General features: G+C 46.0%; 1 protein-coding gene across 1 annotated transcript in view; it reads right to left on the bottom strand.

Annotated features, from left to right (window-relative positions):
* The window catches only part of LOC112220687 (CUB and sushi domain-containing protein 2-like), a 927456-nt gene that overhangs the window by 447815 nt on the left and 458465 nt on the right, over positions 1-21176 (bottom strand). The window contains 2 exon segments of the mRNA XM_042295064.1: positions 11953-12077; positions 14189-14276. Coding sequence (XP_042150998.1) covers positions 11953-12077; positions 14189-14276 — 213 coding nt within the window.

Raw genomic sequence — 21176 nt, forward strand, 5'->3', positions numbered from 1 at the left:
ATGGGGATAACCAAACAACATCTAAGAGTGTAGTTAGCATTTAACAATCCACATTCCGAGACACATTCCGTTTCCTTTATGGGCTTTTGTGGGTAACAATGTTTTGTGAACATGTCGATGGATTCAGAGGATTTCCTGTTTGGAGCCCAGGTTGGAGAGGGATGGAAGCAAAGCTTACCAGTAGTGTATTTCCTTCACCTCTCCTTCTCTAAGTCAAGGACAGCGCAGCGTGTGAGTTTTTCTGTTTTTCTGTACCCGTGTGACATCATGATTTATGAACACTTATCTGAGCAACATTGTTTGGCTTAATTACTCGACCCAACTCTTTCGGAGTTTCCCCCCTTGCAGCAATTTGCAATTACTGGGACGTTTAGTAAGTAATCGTAGTGAGTAATGATCCAGCAATTAATGGTGTTAAATTGATGAAACAAGACAAATAATGATTCCTTATAGTTCGCCAGAAGCTGGTTTCCTTCCAATTGGCATCAGAATTTCATGCAAATATTCTCAATTCCGCATATGAACAATATGGGTATTTTTCCCACCAGAGATGTGTTTTCATTAAATTGACTTGTTGGGGTTAAACAGATGTGTGTGATGATGTAGAGCGCATAAAAAAATCACTTCAGCAGTTAAACTCCCATGTAATAAAAAAATAATAACTAGATTTAAATGGGTTTCCATTGCATTTTCAACTCTATGATTTGTCACACACATTTGAGTTATATAGCGAATGTGCCCACTCTGCTGTTGGCAAATGCACTCTAGCCAACAGCTGGCAGATACAGTCTACTATATGATGAGATTATTATATACAAAAGAGCGAGATTATTTTGTATTTGTCAAACAAATCAAATCCAAGTTTATTTGGATGCATACTTACAGGCTCTAACCAATAGGTCGATGAACAACAGGTATGTAAAACGGCAGCCAAGCGTCAATAATCATGTCACCGGAGTTTTATTGGAAAGGAGCATCAAGATCGCGACCCTGTGAAGTTCATCATCTATAGGCTAAGAAACTGCTTGAGTCGTAGTGGAAAAGGACAATATCACGTGACTCCAAGTATTTTACTTCAATTTGATCATTTCATTTAATCCATATTTGTTTATGAAGGTTTTTCAATCGCCAATTCTCGCATAATTCATTTTCCAGAAACAAAAAAGATCCCACCTTGTCTAACGTATTTTGTTTTGAAACTATGATAAAAATAGTTCTCTAAATAGGTCTTTATAACACACTGCTGCTGTGGTTAGAATCGTAATACACTAGAGGACTGTAGACATAGAGACATGTAATTAGAGGACTGTAGACATAGAGACATGTAATTAGAGGACTGTAGACATAGAGACATGTAATTAGAGGACTGTAGACGTAGAGACATGTAATTAGAGGACTGTGGACATAGAGACATGTAATTAGAGGACTGTAGACGTAGAGACATGTAATTAGAGGACTGTAGACATAGAGACATGTAATTAGAGGACTGTAGACGTAGAGACATGTAATTAGAGGACTGTAGACATAGAGACATGTAATTAGAGGACTGTAGACGTAGAGACATGTAATTAGAGGACTGTAGACGTAGAGACATGTAATTAGAGGACTGTAGACGTAGAGACATGTAATTAGAGGACTGTAGACGTAGAGACATGTAATTAGAGGACTGTAGACATAGAGACATGTAATTAGAGGACTGTAGACAGAGACATGTAATTAGAGGACTGTAGACGTAGAGACATGTAATTAGAGGACTGTAGACGTAGAGACATGTAATTAGAGGACTGTGGACATAGAGACATGTAATTAGAGGACTGTGGACATAGAGACATGTAATTAGAGGACTGTAGACGTAGAGACATGTAATTAGAGGACTGTAGACATAGAGACATGTAATTAGAGGACTGTAGACGTAGAGACATGTAATTAGAGGACTGTAGACATAGAGACATGTAATTAGAGGACTGTAGACATAGAGACATGTAATTCGAGGACTGTAGACATAGAGACATGTAATTAGAGTACTGTAGACGTAGAGACATGTAATTAGAGGACTGTAGACGTAGAGACATGTAATTAGAGGACTGTAGACGTAGAGACATGTAATTAGAGGACTGTAGATGTAGAGACATGTGATTAGAGGACTGTAGACATAGAGACATGTAATTAGAGGACTGTAGACGTAGAGACATGTAATTAGAGGACTGTAGACATAGAGAGATGTAATTAAAGGACTGTAGACATAGAGACATGTAATTAGAGGACTGTAGACATAGAGACATGTAATTAGAGTACTGTAGACGTAGAGACATGTAATTAGAGGACTGTAGACGTAGAGACATGTAATTAGAGGACTGTAGACGTAGAGACATGTAATTAGAGGACTGTAGACATAGAGACATGTAATTAGAGGACTGTAGACATAGAGACATGTAATTAGAGGACTGTAGACATAGAGACATGTAATTAGAGGACTGTAGACATAGAGACATGTAATTAGAGGACTGTAGACGTAGAGACATGTAATTAGAGGACTGTAGACATAGAGACATGTAATTAGAGGACTGTAGACGTAGAGACATGTAATTAGAGGACTGTAGACGTAGAGACATGTAATTAGAGGACTGTAGACATAGAGACATGTAATTAGAGGACTGTAGACGTAGAGACATTTAATTAGAGGACTGTAGACATAGAGACATGTAATTAGAGGACATGTAATTAGAGGACTGTAGACGTAGAGACATGTAATTAGAGGACTGTAGACGTAGAGACATGTAATTAGAGGACGGTAGACATAGAGACATGTAATTAGAGGACTGTAGACATAGAGACATGTAATTAGAGGACTGTAGACATAGAGACATGTCATTAGAGGACTGTGGACATAGAGACATGTAATTAGAGGACTGTAGACGTAGAGACATGTAATTAGAGGACTGTAGACGTAGAGACATGTAATTAGAGGACTGTAGACATAGAGACATGTAATTAGAAGTTGATACAGAGATGCATAACTGTAGAAATAGAGATCAATAAATAGATGTGTCATGTAAATGTAGACATAGACATACAGTGGCAAGAAGGAGTATGTGAACCTTTGGAATGACCTGGATTTCTGCATGAATTGGTCTGACTGATCTTCATCTAAGTCACAACAATAGACAAAGATTCTTCTTGTCTATATTGAATAGATAATTTAAACTTTCACATTGTAGGTTGGAAAAAGTATGTGAACCCCATAGGCTAAATGACTTAAGCTAATTGGAGTAAGGAGTCAGCTAACCTTGAGTCAAATCAATGGGACAAGATTGAAGATGTTGGTTAGAGCTGCCCTGTCCTATAAAAAAACACTTACACAATTTGAGTTTGCGATGCACAAGAAGCATTGCCTGATGTGAACTATACCTTGAAGAAAAGAGATCTCAAAAGTCCTAGAATTGTTGACTTGCATGAAGAAGGAAATGGTTACAAAAGTATCTCTAAAAGCCTTGATGTTCATCAGTCCACAGTAAGACAAAATGTCTATAAATGGAGAAAGTTCAGCACTGTTGCTACTCTCCCTAGGAGTGGCCATCCTGCAAAGATGACTGCAAGAGCAGAGTGCAGAATGCTCTTTGAGGTTAAGAAGAATCCTAGAATGTCAGCTAAAGACTTACATAAATCTACGTGACATGCTAACATCTCTGTTGACGAGTCTACTATATGTAAAACACTAAACAAGAATGGTGTTCATGGGAGGACACCACGGAAGAAGCCACTGCTGTCCAAAAAGAACATTGCTGCACGTCTGAGGGTTCGCAAAAAGAGCTCCTGGATGTTCTACAGCGCTACAGGCAAAATATTCTGTGGACAGATGAAACTACAGCTGAGTTGTTTGGAAGGAACACACAACACTATGTGGAGAAAATAAAGGCACAGAACAACAACATCAAAACCTCCCCACTGTAAAGTCTGGTGGATGGAGCATTATGGTTTGGGGCTGCTTTGCTGCCTGAAGGGCTGGGACAGATATCATTGCCGAAAAAATGAATTCCCAAGTTGATCAAGACGTTTTGCAGGAGAATGTAAGGTTATCTGTCCACCGATTGAAGTTCAACAGAAGTTGGGTGATGCAACAGGGCAACGAACCAAAACACAGAAGTAAATCAACAACAGAATGGCTTCAACAGAAGATAATATCCTTCTGGAGTGGCCCATTCAGTGTCCTGACCTCAACCTGATTGAGATGCTGTGGCAGGACCTCGAGAGAGCAGTTCACACCAGACATCCCAATTACATAGTTGAACAGAAACAGTTTTGTAAAGATGAATGGTCCAAAATTCCTCCTGACCGTTGTGTAGGTCTGATCCACAACTACAGAAAACGTTTATTTGAGGTTATTGCTGCCAAAGGAGGGTCAACCAGTTATTAAATCCAAAAGTTCACATACTTTTCCCACCCTGCACTGTGAATGTTTACACGGTATGTTCAGTAAAGACATGAAAACGTATAATTGTTTGTGTGTTTAGTTTAATCAGACTGTGTTTGTCTATTGCTGTGACTTAGATGAAGATCATATTATATTTCATGACAGATCTATGGAGAAATCAAATACTTTTTCTTGCCACTGTATATATCTAGAGATATAAAACTAGAGAACAGAGGAGACTGTGTATTCATGGTCAAATTGTGTCCAAAGATACCCCTTGGGCCAAAAAACACGTGCAATAGACATTAGGCAATCTGTCCTTTGTTGTGATGAGTCCAAATGTGAGATTTTTTTGGTTCCAACCGCCGTGTCTTTGTCTGACGCAGGTGAACGGATGATCTCCGCATGCCTCCACCGTCAATCATGGAGGAGGAGGTGAGGTGGTGCGGGGGTGCTTTGCTTGTGACACTGTCTGTGATTTATTTATAATTCAAAGCACACTTACACTGTAAGGACCGACGCCGGAGATGAGAAGCAGGTACATTTATACAGAAACATGAACAACGCCGGCACACAAAGACAGACGATGCTGAAGCATAGGACGTATATAGGGGAAGTAATGACAGAGGTGATTGAGTCCAGGTGAATCCAATAATTGCTGATGCGCGTGACGGGGGAAGGCAGGTGTGTGTAATGCCCTCGAGCGCCAGGGGGGAAGAGCGGGAGCAGGCGTGACATAACCAGCATGGCTACCACAGCATTCTGCAGCGATACTCCATCCCATCTGGTTTGCACTTAGTGGGAGTATCATTTGTTTTTCAACAGGACAATGACCCAACACACTTCCAGGCTGTGTAAGGGCTATTTGACCAAGAAGGAGAGTGATGGAGTGCTGCATCAGATGACCTGGCCTCCACAATCACCCGACGTCAACCCAATTGAGATGGTTTGGGATGAGTTGGACCGCAGAGTGAAGAAAAACCAGCCAACAAGTGCTCAGCATATGTGGGAACTCCTTCAAGACTGGAGGAAAAGCATTCCTCGTGAAGCTGGTTGAGAGAATGCCAAGAGTTTGCAACACTTTCATCAAGGCAAAGGGTGGCTACTTAGAAGAATCTCAAATATTAAATATATTTGGATTTGTTTAACACTTCTTTGGTTACTACATGATTCCATATGTCTTATTTTCATAGTTGTGATGGAAATAATTTTATGGAAACCGACAAACAATGTTTAGATCATGAAAGTTTCAGGATAACGAGATCCATTGACACCAACTACCGTGGACCATGAACCAATTGGACTACATTATCTATGGATGTAATGTTTCATCATCATTCTTTATCAGACACTGTTTCTATGGTCCCATTTACCACTTTTCCAGACCGTGTTTTCAGATTTGACAAACTGTACACTCACTGGCCACTTTATTAGGTACACCACTCTAGTACTAGGTAGGGCCCCCTTTTGCCTCCACAACAGCCTGAATTATTCACGGTGTTGTACGTTAAGAGATGCCCTTCTGCACACCACTGTTTTTTGAGCATGTGAGGCCTTTCTGTTAGCTTGAATGAGTCTGGACATTCTCCTCTGACCTCTCTCATTAACAAGGTGTTTTTGACCACAGAACCGCATGTGTTTTGTTAATCGCACCATTTTATGTAAAATCTAGAGATTGTAGTGCTTAAAAAATCCCAGGAAGGCAGCTGTTTCTGAGATGCTGGACCCACCATGTGTGGCATCAACAATCATACCACGGTCAAAGTTGCTTAGATTACTCATCTTGCCCGTTCTAATGTTTGGTCGAATGACAACTAAAGCTCTCTACTCCATATACTCCATTTATATATTGAGTTGCAGGCATATGATTCGCTGTCCGAAGGAACTATTTGCGTTAACACGCAGGTGTACCTAATAAAGTGCATCTTGAGTGTAGGTATGTAATTGCATTTCCAAAACTGCCAATTCTTTACTGATGATTGATTTCAAATTGTGGTACGAGTATATAGTGAACTGAGTGGTATCTACCTACAACAACATAGTGATAACATGGAGCTGTATAGTGGAGCTGTATAGTGGACTGAGTGGTATCCATCTACAACAACATAGAGATAACATGGAGCTGTATAGTGGACTGAGTGGTATCCATCTACAACAACATAGTGATAACATGGAGCTGTATAGTGGACTGAGTGGTATCCATCTACAACAACATAGTGATAACAAGCATGGAGCTGTATAGTGGACTGAGTGGTATCCATCTACAACAACATAGTGATAACATGGAGCTGTATAGTGGACTGAGTGGTATCCATCTACAACAACATAGTGATAACATGGAGCTGTATAGTGGACTGAGTGGTATCCACCTACAACAACATAGTGATAACATGGAGCTGTATATTGGACTGAGTGGTATCCACCTACAACAACATAGTGATAACATGGAGCTGTATAGTGGACTGAGTGGTATCCACCTACAACAACATAGTGATAACATGGAGCTGTATAGTGGAGCTGTATAGTGAGTGGTATCCACCTACAACAACATAGTGATAACATGGAGCTGTATAGTGGAGCTGTATAGTGGACTGAGTGGTATCCACCTACAACAACATAGTGATAACATGGAGCTGTATAGTGGACTGAGTGGTATCCATCTACAACAACATAGTGACAACATGGAGCTGTATAGTGGAGCTGTATAGTGGACTGAGTGGTATCCACCTACAACAACATAGTGATAACATGGAGCTGTATAGTGGAGCTGTATAGTGGACTGAGTGGTATCCATCTACAACAACATAGTGATAACATGGAGCTGTATAGTGGACTGAGTGGTATCCACCTACAACAACATAGTGATAACATGGAGCTGTATAGTGGAGCTGTATAGTGGACTGAGTGGTATCCACCTACAACAACATAGTGATAACATGGAGCTGCAGTGGGCTGATCCAGGTCAGAATGAGTGGTATCCACCTGGGACAAAAACATAGTGATAACATGGAATAGTGGGCAAGCACCCCTAGTGGAGAGGTGGTTTCCACCTACAACAACATAGTGATAACATGGGGGTGTATAGTGGTGAGGACAAGGCCACGGACAAGCACCCCTGATAACTGGAGCTGTATAGTGGAGCTGTATAGTGGACTGAGTGGTATCCACCTACAACAACATAGAGATAACATGGAGCCAGCAGGTGATCCAGGTCACAATAGAGGTCAAGCTGTGGGAGGAGAAAGACGTGGGGGTCAAAGGAATGCCAGGGGACAAGCACCCCTTCTGAGAGGTGGTCGTGGGCCTCGTTGGAGAGGTGTGGGGTGAACGTGGTAGAGGACAAGGCCACGGACCAAGTACCCCTTCTGAGATCTGGTCGTGGGCCTCGTTGGAGAGCTGTGGGGGGAACGTGGTAGAGGACAAGGCCACGGACCAAGTACCCCTTCTGAGATCTGGTCGTGGGCCTCGTTGGAGAGCTGTGGGGGGAACGTGGTAGAGGACAAGGCCACGGAACAAGACAACGGCAGCAACAGCAAAGAGTGTCCAATGAAATCCGAGCAATAGTTTTAGACCAGGTCGTAAATCATGACAATGACTGAGGCAGCTACAATGATTCAACCAAACCTCAGAAGATCAACCGTGGCCTCAATCATCAGAACTTTCTGCAATGAGAACCGGTAAGTCTTCAGCGTGCACTAAACATTAGGCTACTCTCAACTGTCAAATGACTTTATATTGCATGTCAATGTGTACCACAGAGTAGGTGATGTGACTAAATGTGATCTTAGTGTCATTTTCCCTGCAGAATTGAGAATTGAGGCCAAATAGGGGAGGCAGAGGGAACATTCTGATTGACCAATAAGAGCGGGCTGTGATCAATTTGGTTCGGGCCAGAGATGATATTCACCTTACAGACATTCGGCAGCACATCTTGGACAATGACGACAATGTTGAACAATGTGGAAGCCATGAGTTTGCTGACTATTGCCTGCATGCTGAAAAGGCACCAGGGGTCTCTAAAACAGCTATACCGTGGGCCTTCTGAAAGAAATGCAGACAGAGTGAAGCAACTGAGGACTGAGTCTGTTCAGGTATGTTCAGTTTCAAGATGCCTGTTGTGAAAAATTCCCCCCCCCCCCAAATTCTACATCACATTGTAATCAGTAATTCTCCAAAATGTATTTTTAGAGGGTGATGGAGCTGGATACTGATGAAAAATATCACAAATTCCTCTATTTGGATGATGCAGGCTTCAACCTCCAAGACAAGGAGGAGAGGTCGGAATTTCATTGGCCAGCGGGCGACCATCCAAGTACCTTGACAACGTGGGGCCAACCTCACCGTGTGTGCGGCTATATCAGAAGATGGTGTGGGTGAGACGCAGACCTCATATTGGATCATATAATGCAGCTCTCCTTGTAACCTTGATGAGCTAAATCAGATCTGTAGAGCTGATGGCGTGACCTATGTCAATGTGTGGGATAATGTCAGGTTCCACCATGCTCAAATGGTGCAATCATGGTTTCAGGCCCATCCACAATTTACCACCCTGTACTCACCCCCATACTCTCCTTTCCTTAAACCGATTGAGGAATTTTTCTCCACATGTAGGTGGAAGGTATATGATAGGCGCCCTCATGAACAAGCCGCCCTTCTCCAGGCCATGGATGACACATGCAATGACATCACGGCAGACCAGTGTCAGGCCTGGATTCCCCCGAAAATTCTTCCCAAGATGTTTAGCTAATGAAAACATCCATTGTGATGTGGATGAGAACCTGTGGCCAAATCCACAAGACAGAGTTGATGGAAATATAGAAGTACAGTAATCAATCCTTTGTTTTGCTTTTTACAGTAAGCCAGGTGAGGAACACTGCAGTGATGTTTTACAGTAAGCCAGATGAGGAACACTGCAGTGATGTTTTACAGTAAGCCAGATGAGGAACACTGCAGTGATGTTTTACAGTAAGCCAGGTAAGGAACACTGCAGTGATGTTTTACAGTAAGCCAGGTAAGGAACACTGCAGTGATGTTTTACAGTAAGCCAGGTGAGGAACACTGCAGTGATGTTTTACAGTAAGCCAGGTGAGTAACACTTCAGTGATGTTTTACAGTAAGCCAGGTGAGGAACACTGCAGTGATGATGTTTTACAGTAAGCCAGGTGAGGAACACTGCAGTGATGTTTTACAGTAAGCCAGGTGAGGAACACTGCAGTGATGTTTTACAGTAAGCCAGGTAAGGAACACTGCAGTGATGTTTTACAGTAAGCCAGGTGAGGAACACTGCAGTGATGTTTTACAGTAAGCCAGGTGAGGAACACTGCAGTTGATGTTTTCACATATTTTGTACTACAATATTTAATGATTGTAGGAACAACTACACAGTGAAACTATCGGTATCTTGTGTGTGGGTGATCTAAATGAATGTTCCTATGGTATTTCATGATAAATGAGTTATTTGAACCAATGATTCTGCAAGTGCAAGGTTTCTTTAAAGATATGAACGCACAATGCTATGTTTTGAACAGTGGACAGCCTGTGTTACAAGTGATGACCGTTTTGAGTTTTTGTCTAGAGATTTGAATAATCACCACATGGTTCTGAAATGAGTGCCAAAGGGACTGTAGAAAACTGGACCACAAAGGTAAGGTCATAGTCACCCTTCTCTTCTTCAATCCCCTCGGAGCTATCTCACTTGTGTGTGTGTGTGTGTGTGGTGTGTATGTGTGTGTGTGTGTGTGTATGTGTGTGTGTGTGTGTATGTGTGTGTGTGTGTGTATGTGTGTGTGTGTGTGTGCGTGCGTGCGTGTGAGTGAGTGTTTGAGTGTAGAGGGATAGAGACGGGACTCTGTCTCTCTCTCTGCTTTACTCTGATACATTCATCTAATAGAGACGGGACTCTGTCTCTCTCTCTGCCTTACTCTGATACATGCATCTAATAGAGACGGGACTCTGTCTCTCTCTGCTTTACTCTGATACATGCATCTAATAGAGACGGGACTCTGTCTCTCTCTCTGCCTTACTCTGATACATTCATCTAATAGAGACGGGACTCTGTCTCTCTCTGCTTTACTCTGATACATTCATCTAATAGAGACGGGACTCTGTCTCTCTCTCTGCTTTACTCTGATACATGCATCTAATAGAGATGGGACTCTGTCTCTCTCTCTGCTTTACTCTGATACATTAATCTAATAGAGACGGGACTCTGTCTCTCTCTGCTTTACTCTGATACATTCATCTAATAGAGATGGGACTCTGTCTCTCTCTCTGCTTTACTCTGATACATTCATCTAATAGAGACGGGACTCTGTCTGTCTGCTTTACTCTGATACATTCAGACACAGTTGTTGTCAATAGAACATCAGCCTGTTTGGGTGGTTAGGGTGCAACACAAAGCCACACAGGTTGTGGGTTGATTAGATGACACACACAGGCCGTGGACGACACACAGGCCGTGGACGACACACAACAGGCCTTGGACGACACACAACCGGCCATGGACGACACACAACAGGCCTTGGACGACACACAACAGGCCTTGGACGACACACAACAGGCCTTGGACGACACACAACAGGCCTTGGACGACACACAACAGGCCGTGGACGACACACGGAGGCCATGGACGACACACAGAGGCCGTCTTGGACACACACACACAGGCCTTGGACGACACACACAGGCCTTGGACGACACACAACAGGCCGGCCATGGACGACACACAACAGGTCTTGGACGACACACAACAGGCCTTGGACGACACACAACAGGCCTTGGACGACACACACACAGGCCGTGGACGACACACGGAGGCCGTGGACGACACACAACAGGCCGTGGACGACACACAGAGGCCGTGGACGACACACACAGGCCGTGGACGACACACACAGGCCGTGGACGACACACAACAGGCCGTGGACGACACACAACAGGCCGTGGACGACACACACAGGCCGTGGACGACACACAACAGGCCTTGGACGACACACACACACCAGGCCGTGGACGACACACACAGGCCGTGGACGACACACAACAGGCCGTGGACGTGGACGACACAACAGGCCGTGGAGGACACACAACAGGCCTTGGACGACACACAACAGGCCGTGGACGACACACAACAGGCCGTGGACGACACACAACAGGCCGTGACCGACACACAACAGGCCGTGACCGACACACAACAGGCCGTGACCGACACACAACAGGCCGTGACCGACACACAACAGGCCGTGACCGACACACAACAGGCCGTGGACGACACACAACAGGCCGTGGACGACACACGGAGGCCGTGGACGACACACGGAGGCCGTGGACGACACACGGAGGCCGTGACCATTCTGCTTGTCACTAAATGATGGGAGGAAGTTTATTCGCCTTGTGGGCAGTGGACTGCCAGCGTAGATCGATGAGAGTCAAGTCCAGCTCAGGCTAACGGATAAACACACAGTATGAACAGATACACACACCCACACACAGAGACACAGATACACACATGAGCAGAGAGACCCCCCCCTCCGCCCCCATACCTCTGCAGATGGGTCGGTCGTCGCTCCAGCCTACGTAGCTGTCTGTGACTCTCAGGCAGCTGATGCTCTTAGAGCCCTGCAGCTCATAACCCTCATCACAGGAGAAGTGCACTGTGGTTCCCCGCCTGTAGGGGGAGGTAGAGAGACAGAGGGTTATACACATCCAGCTCATAACCCTCATCACAGGAGAAGTGCACCATGGTTCCCAGCCTGTAGGAGGAGGTAGAGAGACAGAGGGTTATACACATAGAGATGGATGTGTTGTAACTCTGGTCTTTAACGTCTTGGGAAGGAAAACTCCCGTCCTGAAGGGTTGTCTGTATGTCCAGGTTTCAGTCCTCTGTTTAACCACAATCCCATCCTCCAAAAACACTTCCTGTTGTGACCTCACAGAGCGGTGCTTTGTGGGGGACAGATCCTACCCATTTGTCTGTATTAGACGCAGTGACAAACCCGGAGACACGTCACTGATACAGAGACACACATCCCAAACGGCCCCTTATTCCCTATATAGTGGTACTACTATAGACCAGAGCCCTATTCCCTATATAGTGGTACTACTATAGACCAGAGCCCTATTCCCTATATAGTGGTACTACTATAGACCAGAGCCCTATTCCCTATATAGTGGTACTACTATAGACCAGAGCCCTATTCCCCATATAGTGGTACTACTATAGACCAGAGCCCTATTCCCTATATAGTGGTACTACTATAGACCAGAGCCCTATTCCCTATATAGTGGTACTACTATAGTTTAGAGCCCTATTCTCTACATAGTGGTACTACTATAGACCAGAGCCCTATTCCCTATATAGTGGTACTACTATAGACCAGAGCCCTATTCCCTATATAGTGGTACTACTATAGACCAGAGCCCTATTCCCTATATAGTGGTACTACTATAGAACAGAGCCCTATTCCCTATATAGTGGTACTACTATAGACCAGAGCCCTATTCCCTATATAGTGGTACTACTATAGAACAGAGCCCTATTCCCTATATAGTGGTACTACTATAGACCAGAGCCCTATTCCCTATATAGTGGTACTACTATAGACCAGAGCCCTATTCCCTATATAGTGGTACTACTATAGACCAGAGCCCTATTCCCTATATAGTGGTACTACTATAGACCAGAGCCCTATTCCCTATATAGTGGTACTACTTTAGACCAGAGCCCTACTCCCTATATAATGGCACTACTATAGACCCCATTCCCTATATAGTGGTACTACTATAGACCCTATTCCCTATATAGTGGTACTACTATAGACCAGAGCCCTATTCCCTATATAGTGGTACTACTATAGACCAGAGCCCTATTCCCTATATAGTGGTACTACCATAGACCAGAGCCCTATTCCCTATATAGTGGTACTACTATAGACCAGAGCCCTATTCCCTATATAGTGGTACTACTATAGATCAGAGCCCTATTCCCTATATAGTGGTATTACTATAGACCAGAGCCCTATTCCCTATATAGTGGTACTACTATAGACCAGGGCCCTATTCCCTGTATAGTGGTACTACTATAGACCAGGGCCCTATTCCCTATATAGTGGTACTACTATAGACCAGAGCCATATTCCCTATATAGTAGTATTACTATAGACCAGAGCCCTATTCCTATACCAGAGCCCTATTCCCTATATAGTGGTACTACCATAGACCAGAGCCCTATTCCCTATATAGTGGTACTACCATAGACCAGAGCCCTATTCCCTATATAGTGGTACTACTATAGACCAGAGCCCTATTCCCATTATAGTGGTACTACTTTAGACCAGAGCCCTATTCCCTATATAGTACACTACTATAGACCCCATTCCCTATATAGTTGTACTACTATAGATCAGTCTATCCTCTGTTCATGTACAGTACTCCCCCTCAGTCTCTCCTCTGTTTATGTACAGTACTCTAGACCCCTCTGTCTCAGTCTCTCCTCTGTTAATGTACAGTACTCTCCCCTCTGTCTCAGTCTCTCCTCTGTTAATGTACAGTACTCTCCCCTCTGTCTCTCCTCTGTTAATGTACAGTACTCTAGACCCCTCTGTCTCAGTCTCTCCTCTGTTAATGTACAGTACTCTAGACCCCCTCTGTCTCTCCTCTGTTTATGTACTACTATAGACCAGAGCCCTATTCCCTATATAGTGGTACTACTATAGACTCCCCTCAGTCTCTCCTCTGTTTATGTACAGTATTCTCCCCTCAGTCTCTCCTCTCCTTTACCTGAAGTCTGATCCTTTTCTTCTCCCTCGGTCAGGGATCCCGGGGTCTGGACACATGTTATGTCCCTGGGCCACACCCATCTGAGACACTGAGAGGGGTGGATGAGAGAGAGGGATGAGAGGAAGGGATGAGAGAGAGAGGTGAGAGAGAGGGATGAGAGGGAGGGATGAGAGGGAGGGATGAGAGGGAGGGATGAGAGGGAGGGATGAGAGAGAGGGATGAGATGGAAGGATGAGAGAGAGGGATGAGAGTGGAGGGATGAGAGAGGGATGAGAGAGTGGGGTGAGAGAGGGGGATGAGAGAGAGGGATGAGAGGGAGGGATGAGAGGGAGGGATGAGTGGGTGGGATGAGAGGGCGCGATGAGAGAGAGGGATAAGAGAGAGGGATGAGAGAGAGGGATGAGAGAGAGAGGGGTGAGAGGGAGGGATGAGAGGGCCGACAGAAGAAATAGAGAGAGAGTTAGATATTCACAGATTTTTACAGCGAAAATCCAGATAAATTAATTAAGCATTTAAGCTAAACCTGATATTTTTTTTTTTTTACACTGATAACGACACACATTGTTACATTTCCCCGGCCCAGACTACATCCAGGAGGAGAGAAGGGTGAACGTGATTGGCATGCAAATACATCAATCCCTCTCTCAGTGGATTTCTCAATTCAACACGATCAAACAGGGTGGTGCAGCTACCTATAGCTAAATACCTGCTCTGACATCCCCTCATGTCTAGAGCCAGAAGGGATCGACTGGAATCTCTCTCACATATTACCTGTAGAGAACTGTCAACATATTCATGACATACCATTTGAAATACACATGTCTGCAGCATGTGTCACATAGTTTTAGCCATAATATATATATATAATATTCATTATATCTTTGTGAAGGTTAGGGATTGATATTCCTCTGTTGACCATCATCAACATTATCATCTATTTAAATAATACTATCTCCACCAATATGAAAGCATCATGCTAAAACATATCAACAGACTGAGACAGGAAGGGGAAGTGACACAGGGTCAGTGAGCCAGCCAACCCTGCAGGCCCTTTGACAGACAGGGTGGGGTCGAAGGTCCGACAGGCGGGGCCAAATCCAAAGTGACACCGGCTGATTAGTCGAGACTCTGGAGCATGGCAGGGGGGCTCATGCATATTGATGAGGGGGGGAAAGGGCAGGATCGTCTCAAGGGAACGGAGGACTGGTCATAACCAGGGCAGTGGGATGGAGAGAGAAAGAGTTGGAGGAGAATAATTCAAATGAAGAGGAGATGGGTATGATGTGATGGAGGTAGAGGAGATGGGTATGAGGTGATGGAGGTAGAGGAGATGGGTATGAGGTGATGGAGGCAGAGGAGATGGGTATGAGGTGATGGAGGTAGAGGAGATGGGTATGAGGTGATGGAGGTAGAGGAGATGGGTATGAGGTGATGGAGGTAGAGGAGATGGGTATGAGGTGATGGAGGTAGAGGAGATGGGTATGATGTGATGGAGGTAGATGAGATAGGTATGAGGTGATGGAGGTAGAGGAGATGGGTATGAGCTGATGGAGGTAGAGGAGATGGGTATGAGGTGATGGAGGTAGAGGAGATGGGTATGAGGTGATGGAGGTAGAGGAGATGGGTATGAGGTGATGGAGGTAGAGGACTAGAGGAGATGGGTATGAGGTGATGGAGGTAGAGGACTAGAGGAGATGGGTATGAGGTGATGGAGGTAGAGGAGATGGGTATGAGGTGATGGAGGTAGAGGACTAGAGGAGATGGGTATGAGGTGATGGAGGTAGAGGACTAGAGGAGATGGGTATGAGGTGATGGAGGTAGAGGACTAGAGGAGATGGGTATGAAGTGATGGAGGTAGAGGAGATGGGTTTGAGGTGATGGAGGTAGAGGACTAGAGGAGATGGGTATGAGGTGATGGAGGTAGAGGACTAGAGGAGATGGGTATGAGGTGATGGAGGTAGAGGAGATGGGTATGAGGTGATGGAGGTAGAGGAGATGGGTATGAGGTGATGGAGGTAGAGGACTAGAGGAGATGGGTATGAGGTGATGGAGGTAGAGGACTAGAGGAGATGGGTATGAGGTGATGGAGGTAGAGGAGATGGGTATGAGGTGATGGAGGTAGAGGACTAGAGGAGATGGGTATGAAGTGATGGAGGTAGAGGACTAGAGGAGATGGGTATGAGGTGATGGAGGTAGAGGACTAGATGAGATGGGTATGAGGTGATGGAGGTAGAGGAGATGGGTATGAGGTGATGGAGGTAGAGGAGATGGGTATGAGGTGATGGAGGTAGAGGAGATGGGTATGAGGTGATGGAGGTAGAGGACTAGAGGAGATGGGTATGAGGTGATGGAGGTAGAGGAGATGGGTATGAGGTGATGGAGGTAGATGAGATGGGTAGGAGGTGATGGAGGTAGAGGAGATGGGTATGAGGTTATGGAGGTAGAGGAGATGGGTATGTGGTGATTGGGTTAGAGGACTAGAGGAGATGGGTATGAGGTGATGGAGGTAGAGGAGATGGGTATGAGGTGATGGAGGTAGAGGACTAGAGGAGATGGGTATGAGGTGATGGAGGTAGAGGAGATGGGTATGTGATGATGGAGGTAGAGGAGATAGGTATGACGTGATGGAGGTAGATGACTAGAGGAGATGGGTATGAGGTGATGCAGGTAGAGGAGATTGTTATGAGGTGATGGAGGTAGAGGAGATGGGTATGTGGTGATGGAGGTAGAGGAGAGGTGTATGAGGTGATGGAGATAGAGGAGATGGGTATGAGGTGATGGAGGTAGAGGACTAGAGGAGATGGGTATGAGGTGATGGAGGTAGAGGACTAGAGGAGATGGGTATGAGGTGATGGAGGTAGAGGAGATGGGTATGAGGTGATGGAGGTAGAGGAGATGGGTATGAAGTGATGGAGGTAGAGGAGATGGGTATGAGGTGATGGAGGTAGAGGACTAGAGGAGATGGGTATGAGATGATGGAGGTAGAGGACTAGAGGAGATGGGTATGAGGTGATGGAGGTAGAGGAGATGGGTATGAGGTGATGGAGGTAGAGGAGATGGGTAGGAGGGGATGGAGGTAGAGGAGATGGGTATGAGGTGATGGAGGTAGAGGAGATGGGTATGATGTGATGGAGGTAGAGGACTAGAAGAGATGGGTATGAGGTGATGAGGTAGAGGAGATGACTAGAGGAGATGGGTATGAGGTGATGGAGGTAGAGGAGATGGGTATGAGGTGATGGAGGTAGAGGACTAGAGGAGATGGGTATGAGGTGATGGAGGTAGAGGAGATGGGTATGAGGAGATGGGTATGAGGTGATGGAGGTAGAGGACTAGAGGAGATGGGTATGTGGTGATGGAGGTAGAGGAGATGGGTATGAGGTGATGGAGGTAGAGGATATGGGCATGAGGTGATGGAGGTAGAGGAGCTGGGTATGAGTTGATGGAGGTAGAGGAGATGGGTATGAGGTGATGGAGGTAGAGGACTAGAGGAGATGTGTATGTGGTGATGGAGGTAGAGGAGATGGGTATGAGGTTATGGAGGTAGAGGACTAGAGGATATGGGTATGAGGTGATGAGGTAGAGGAGATGACTAGAGGAGATGGGTATGAGGTGATGGAGTTAGAGGAGATGGGAATGAGGTGATGGAGGTAGTGGAGATGGGTATGAGGTGATGGAGGTAGAGGACTAGAGGAGATGGGTATGAGGTGATGGAGGTAGAGGACTAGATGAGATGGGTATGAGGTGATGGAGGTAGAGGAGATGGGTATGAGGTGATGGAGGTAGAGGAGATGGGTATGAGGTGATGGAGGTAGAGGAGATGGGTATGAGGTGATGGAGGTAGAGGACTAGAGGAGATGGGTATAAGGTGATGGAGGTAGAGGACTAGAGGAGATGGGTATGAGGTGATGGAGATAGAGGAGATGGGTATGAGGTGATGGAGGTAGAGGACTAGAGGAGATGGGTATGAGGTGATGGAGGTAGAGGAGATGGGTATGAGGTGATGGAGGTAGAGGACTAGAGGAGATGGGTATGAGGTGATGGAGGTAGAGGAGATGGGATGAGGTGATGGAGGTAGAGGACTAGAGGAGATGGGTATGAGGTGATGGAGGTAGAGGAGATGGGTATGAGGTGATGGAGGTAGAGGAGGAGATGGGTATGAGGTGATGGAGGTAGAGGAGATGGGTATGAGGTGATGGAGGTAGAGGACTAGAGGAGATGGGTATGAGGTGATGGAGGTAGAGGAGATGGGTATGAGGTGATGGAGGTAGAGGAGATGGGTAGGAGGTGATGGAGGTAGAGGAGATGGGTATGAGGTTATGGAGGTAGAGGAGATGGGTATGTGGTGATTGGGTTAGAGGACTAGAGGAGATGGGTATGAGGTGATGGAGGTAGAGGAGATGGGTATGAGGTGATGGAGGTAGAGGACTAGAGGAGATGGGTATGAGGTGATGGAGGTAGAGGAGATGGGTATGTGATGATGGAGGTAGAGGAGATGGGTATGAGGTGATGGAGGTAGAGGACTAGAGGAGATGGGTATGTGGTGATGGAGGTAGAGGAGATGGGTATGAGGTTATGGAGGTAGAGGACTAGAGGATATGGGTATGAGGTGATGAGGTAGAGGAGATGACTAGAGGAGATGGGTATGAGGTGATGGAGTTAGAGGAGATGGGTATGAGGTGATGGAGGTAGTGGAGATGGGTATGAGGTGATGGAGGTAGAGGACTAGAGAAGATGGGTATGAGGTGATGGAGGTAGAGGAGGTGGGTATGAGGTGATGGAGGTAGAGGACTAGAGAAGATGGGTATGAGGTGATGGAGGTAGAGGACTAGAGGAGATGGGTATGAGGTGATGGAGGTAGAGGAGATGGGTATGAGGTGATGGAGGTAGAGGAGATGGGTATGAAGTGATGGAGGTAGAGGAGATGGGTATGAGGTGATGGAGGTAGAGGACTAGAGGAGATGGGTATGAGGTGATGGAGGTAGAGGAGATGGGTATGAGGTGATGGAGGTAGAGGACTAGAGGAGATGGGTATGAGGTGATGGAGGTAGAGGAGATGGGTATGAGGTGATGGAGGTAGAGGACTAGAGGAGATGGGTATGAGGTGATGGAGGTAGAGAGATGGGATGGGTATGGAGGTGATGGGGAGGTGGAGAGAGGAGATGGGTATGAGGTGATGGAGGTAGAGGAGATGGGTATGAGGTGATGGAGGTAGAGGACTAGAGGAGATGGGTATGAGGTGATGGAGGTAGAGGAGATGGGTATGAGGTGATGGAGGTAGAGGAGATGGGTAGGAGGTGATGGAGGTAGAGGAGATGGGTATGAGGTTATGGAGGTAGAGGAGATGGGTATGTGGTGATTGGGTTAGAGGACTAGAGGAGATGGGTATGAGGTGATCGAGGTAGAGGAGATGGGTATGAGGTGATGGAGGTAGAGGACTAGAGGAGATGGGTATGAGGTGATGGAGGTAGAGGAGATGGGTATGTGATGATGGAGGTAGAGGAGATGGGTATGAGGTGATGGAGGTAGAGGACTAGAGGAGATGGGTATGTGGTGATGGAGGTAGAGGAGATGGGTATGAGGTTATGGAGGTAGAGGACTAGAGGATATGGGTATGAGGTGATGAGGTAGAGGAGATGACTAGAGGAGATGGGTATGAGGTGATGGAGTTAGAGGAGATGGGTATGAGGTGATGGAGGTAGTGGAGATGGGTATGAGGTGATGGAGGTAGAGGACTAGAGAAGATGGGTATGAGGTGATGGAGGTAGAGGAGGTGGGTATGAGGTGATGGAGGTAGAGGACTAGAGAAGATGGGTATGAGGTGATGGAGGTAGAGGACTAGAGGAGATGGGTATGAGGTGATGGAGGTAGAGGAGATGGGTATGAGGTGATGGAGGTAGAGGAGATGGGTATGAAGTGATGGAGGTAGAGGAGATGGGTATGAGGTGATGGAGGTAGAGGACTAGAGGAGATGGGTATGAGGTGATGGAGGTAGAGGACTAGAGGAGATGGGTATGAGGTGATGGAGGTAGAGGAGATGGGTATGAGGTGATGGAGGTAGAGGAGATGGGCAGGAGGGGATGGAGGTAGAGGAGATGGGTATGAGGTGATGGAGGTAGAGGAGATGGGTATGATGTGATGGAGGTAGAGGACTAGAAGAGATGGGTATGAGGTGATGAGGTAGAGGAGATGACTAGAGGAGATGGGTATGAGGTGATGGAGGTAGAGGAGATGGGTATGAGGTGATGGAGGTAGAGGACTAGAGGAGATGGGTATGAGGTGATGGAGGTAGAGGAGATGGGTATGAGGAGATGGGTATGAGGTGATGGAGGTAGAGGACTAGAGGAGATGGGTATGTGGTGATGGAGGTAGAGGAGATGGGTATGAGGTGATGGAGGTAGAGGATATGGGCATGAGGTGATGAGGTGGAGGTAGAGGAGCTGGGTATGAGTTGATGGAGGTAGAGGAGATGGGTATGAGGTGATGGAGGTAGAGGACTAGAGGAGATGTGTATGTGGTGATGGAGGTAGAGGAGATGGGTATGAGGTTATGGAGGTAGAGGACTAGAGGATATGGGTATGAGGTGATGAGGTAGAGGAGATGACTAGAGGAGATGGGTATGAGGTGATGGAGGTAGTGGAGATGGGTATGAGGTGATGGAGGTAGAGGACTAGAGGAGATGGGTATGAGGTGATGGAGGTAGAGGACTAGATGAGATGGGTATGAGGTGATGGAGGTAGAGGAGATGGGTATGAGGTGATGGAGGTAGAGGAGATGGGTATGAGGTGATGGAGGTAGAGGAGATGGGTATGAGGTGATGGAGGTAGAGGACTAGAGGAGATGGGTATGAGGTGATGGAGGTAGAGGAGATGGGTATGAGGTGATGGAGGTAGAGGACTAGATGAGATGGGTATGAGGTGATGGAGGTAGAGGAGATGGGTGAGGTGAGGTGATGGAGGTAGAGGAGATGGGTATGAGGAGATGGGTATGT

This window comes from Oncorhynchus tshawytscha, linkage group LG13 (assembly GCF_018296145.1).
Source record: "Oncorhynchus tshawytscha isolate Ot180627B linkage group LG13, Otsh_v2.0, whole genome shotgun sequence".
Taxonomy (NCBI): Eukaryota; Metazoa; Chordata; class Actinopteri; order Salmoniformes; family Salmonidae; genus Oncorhynchus; species Oncorhynchus tshawytscha.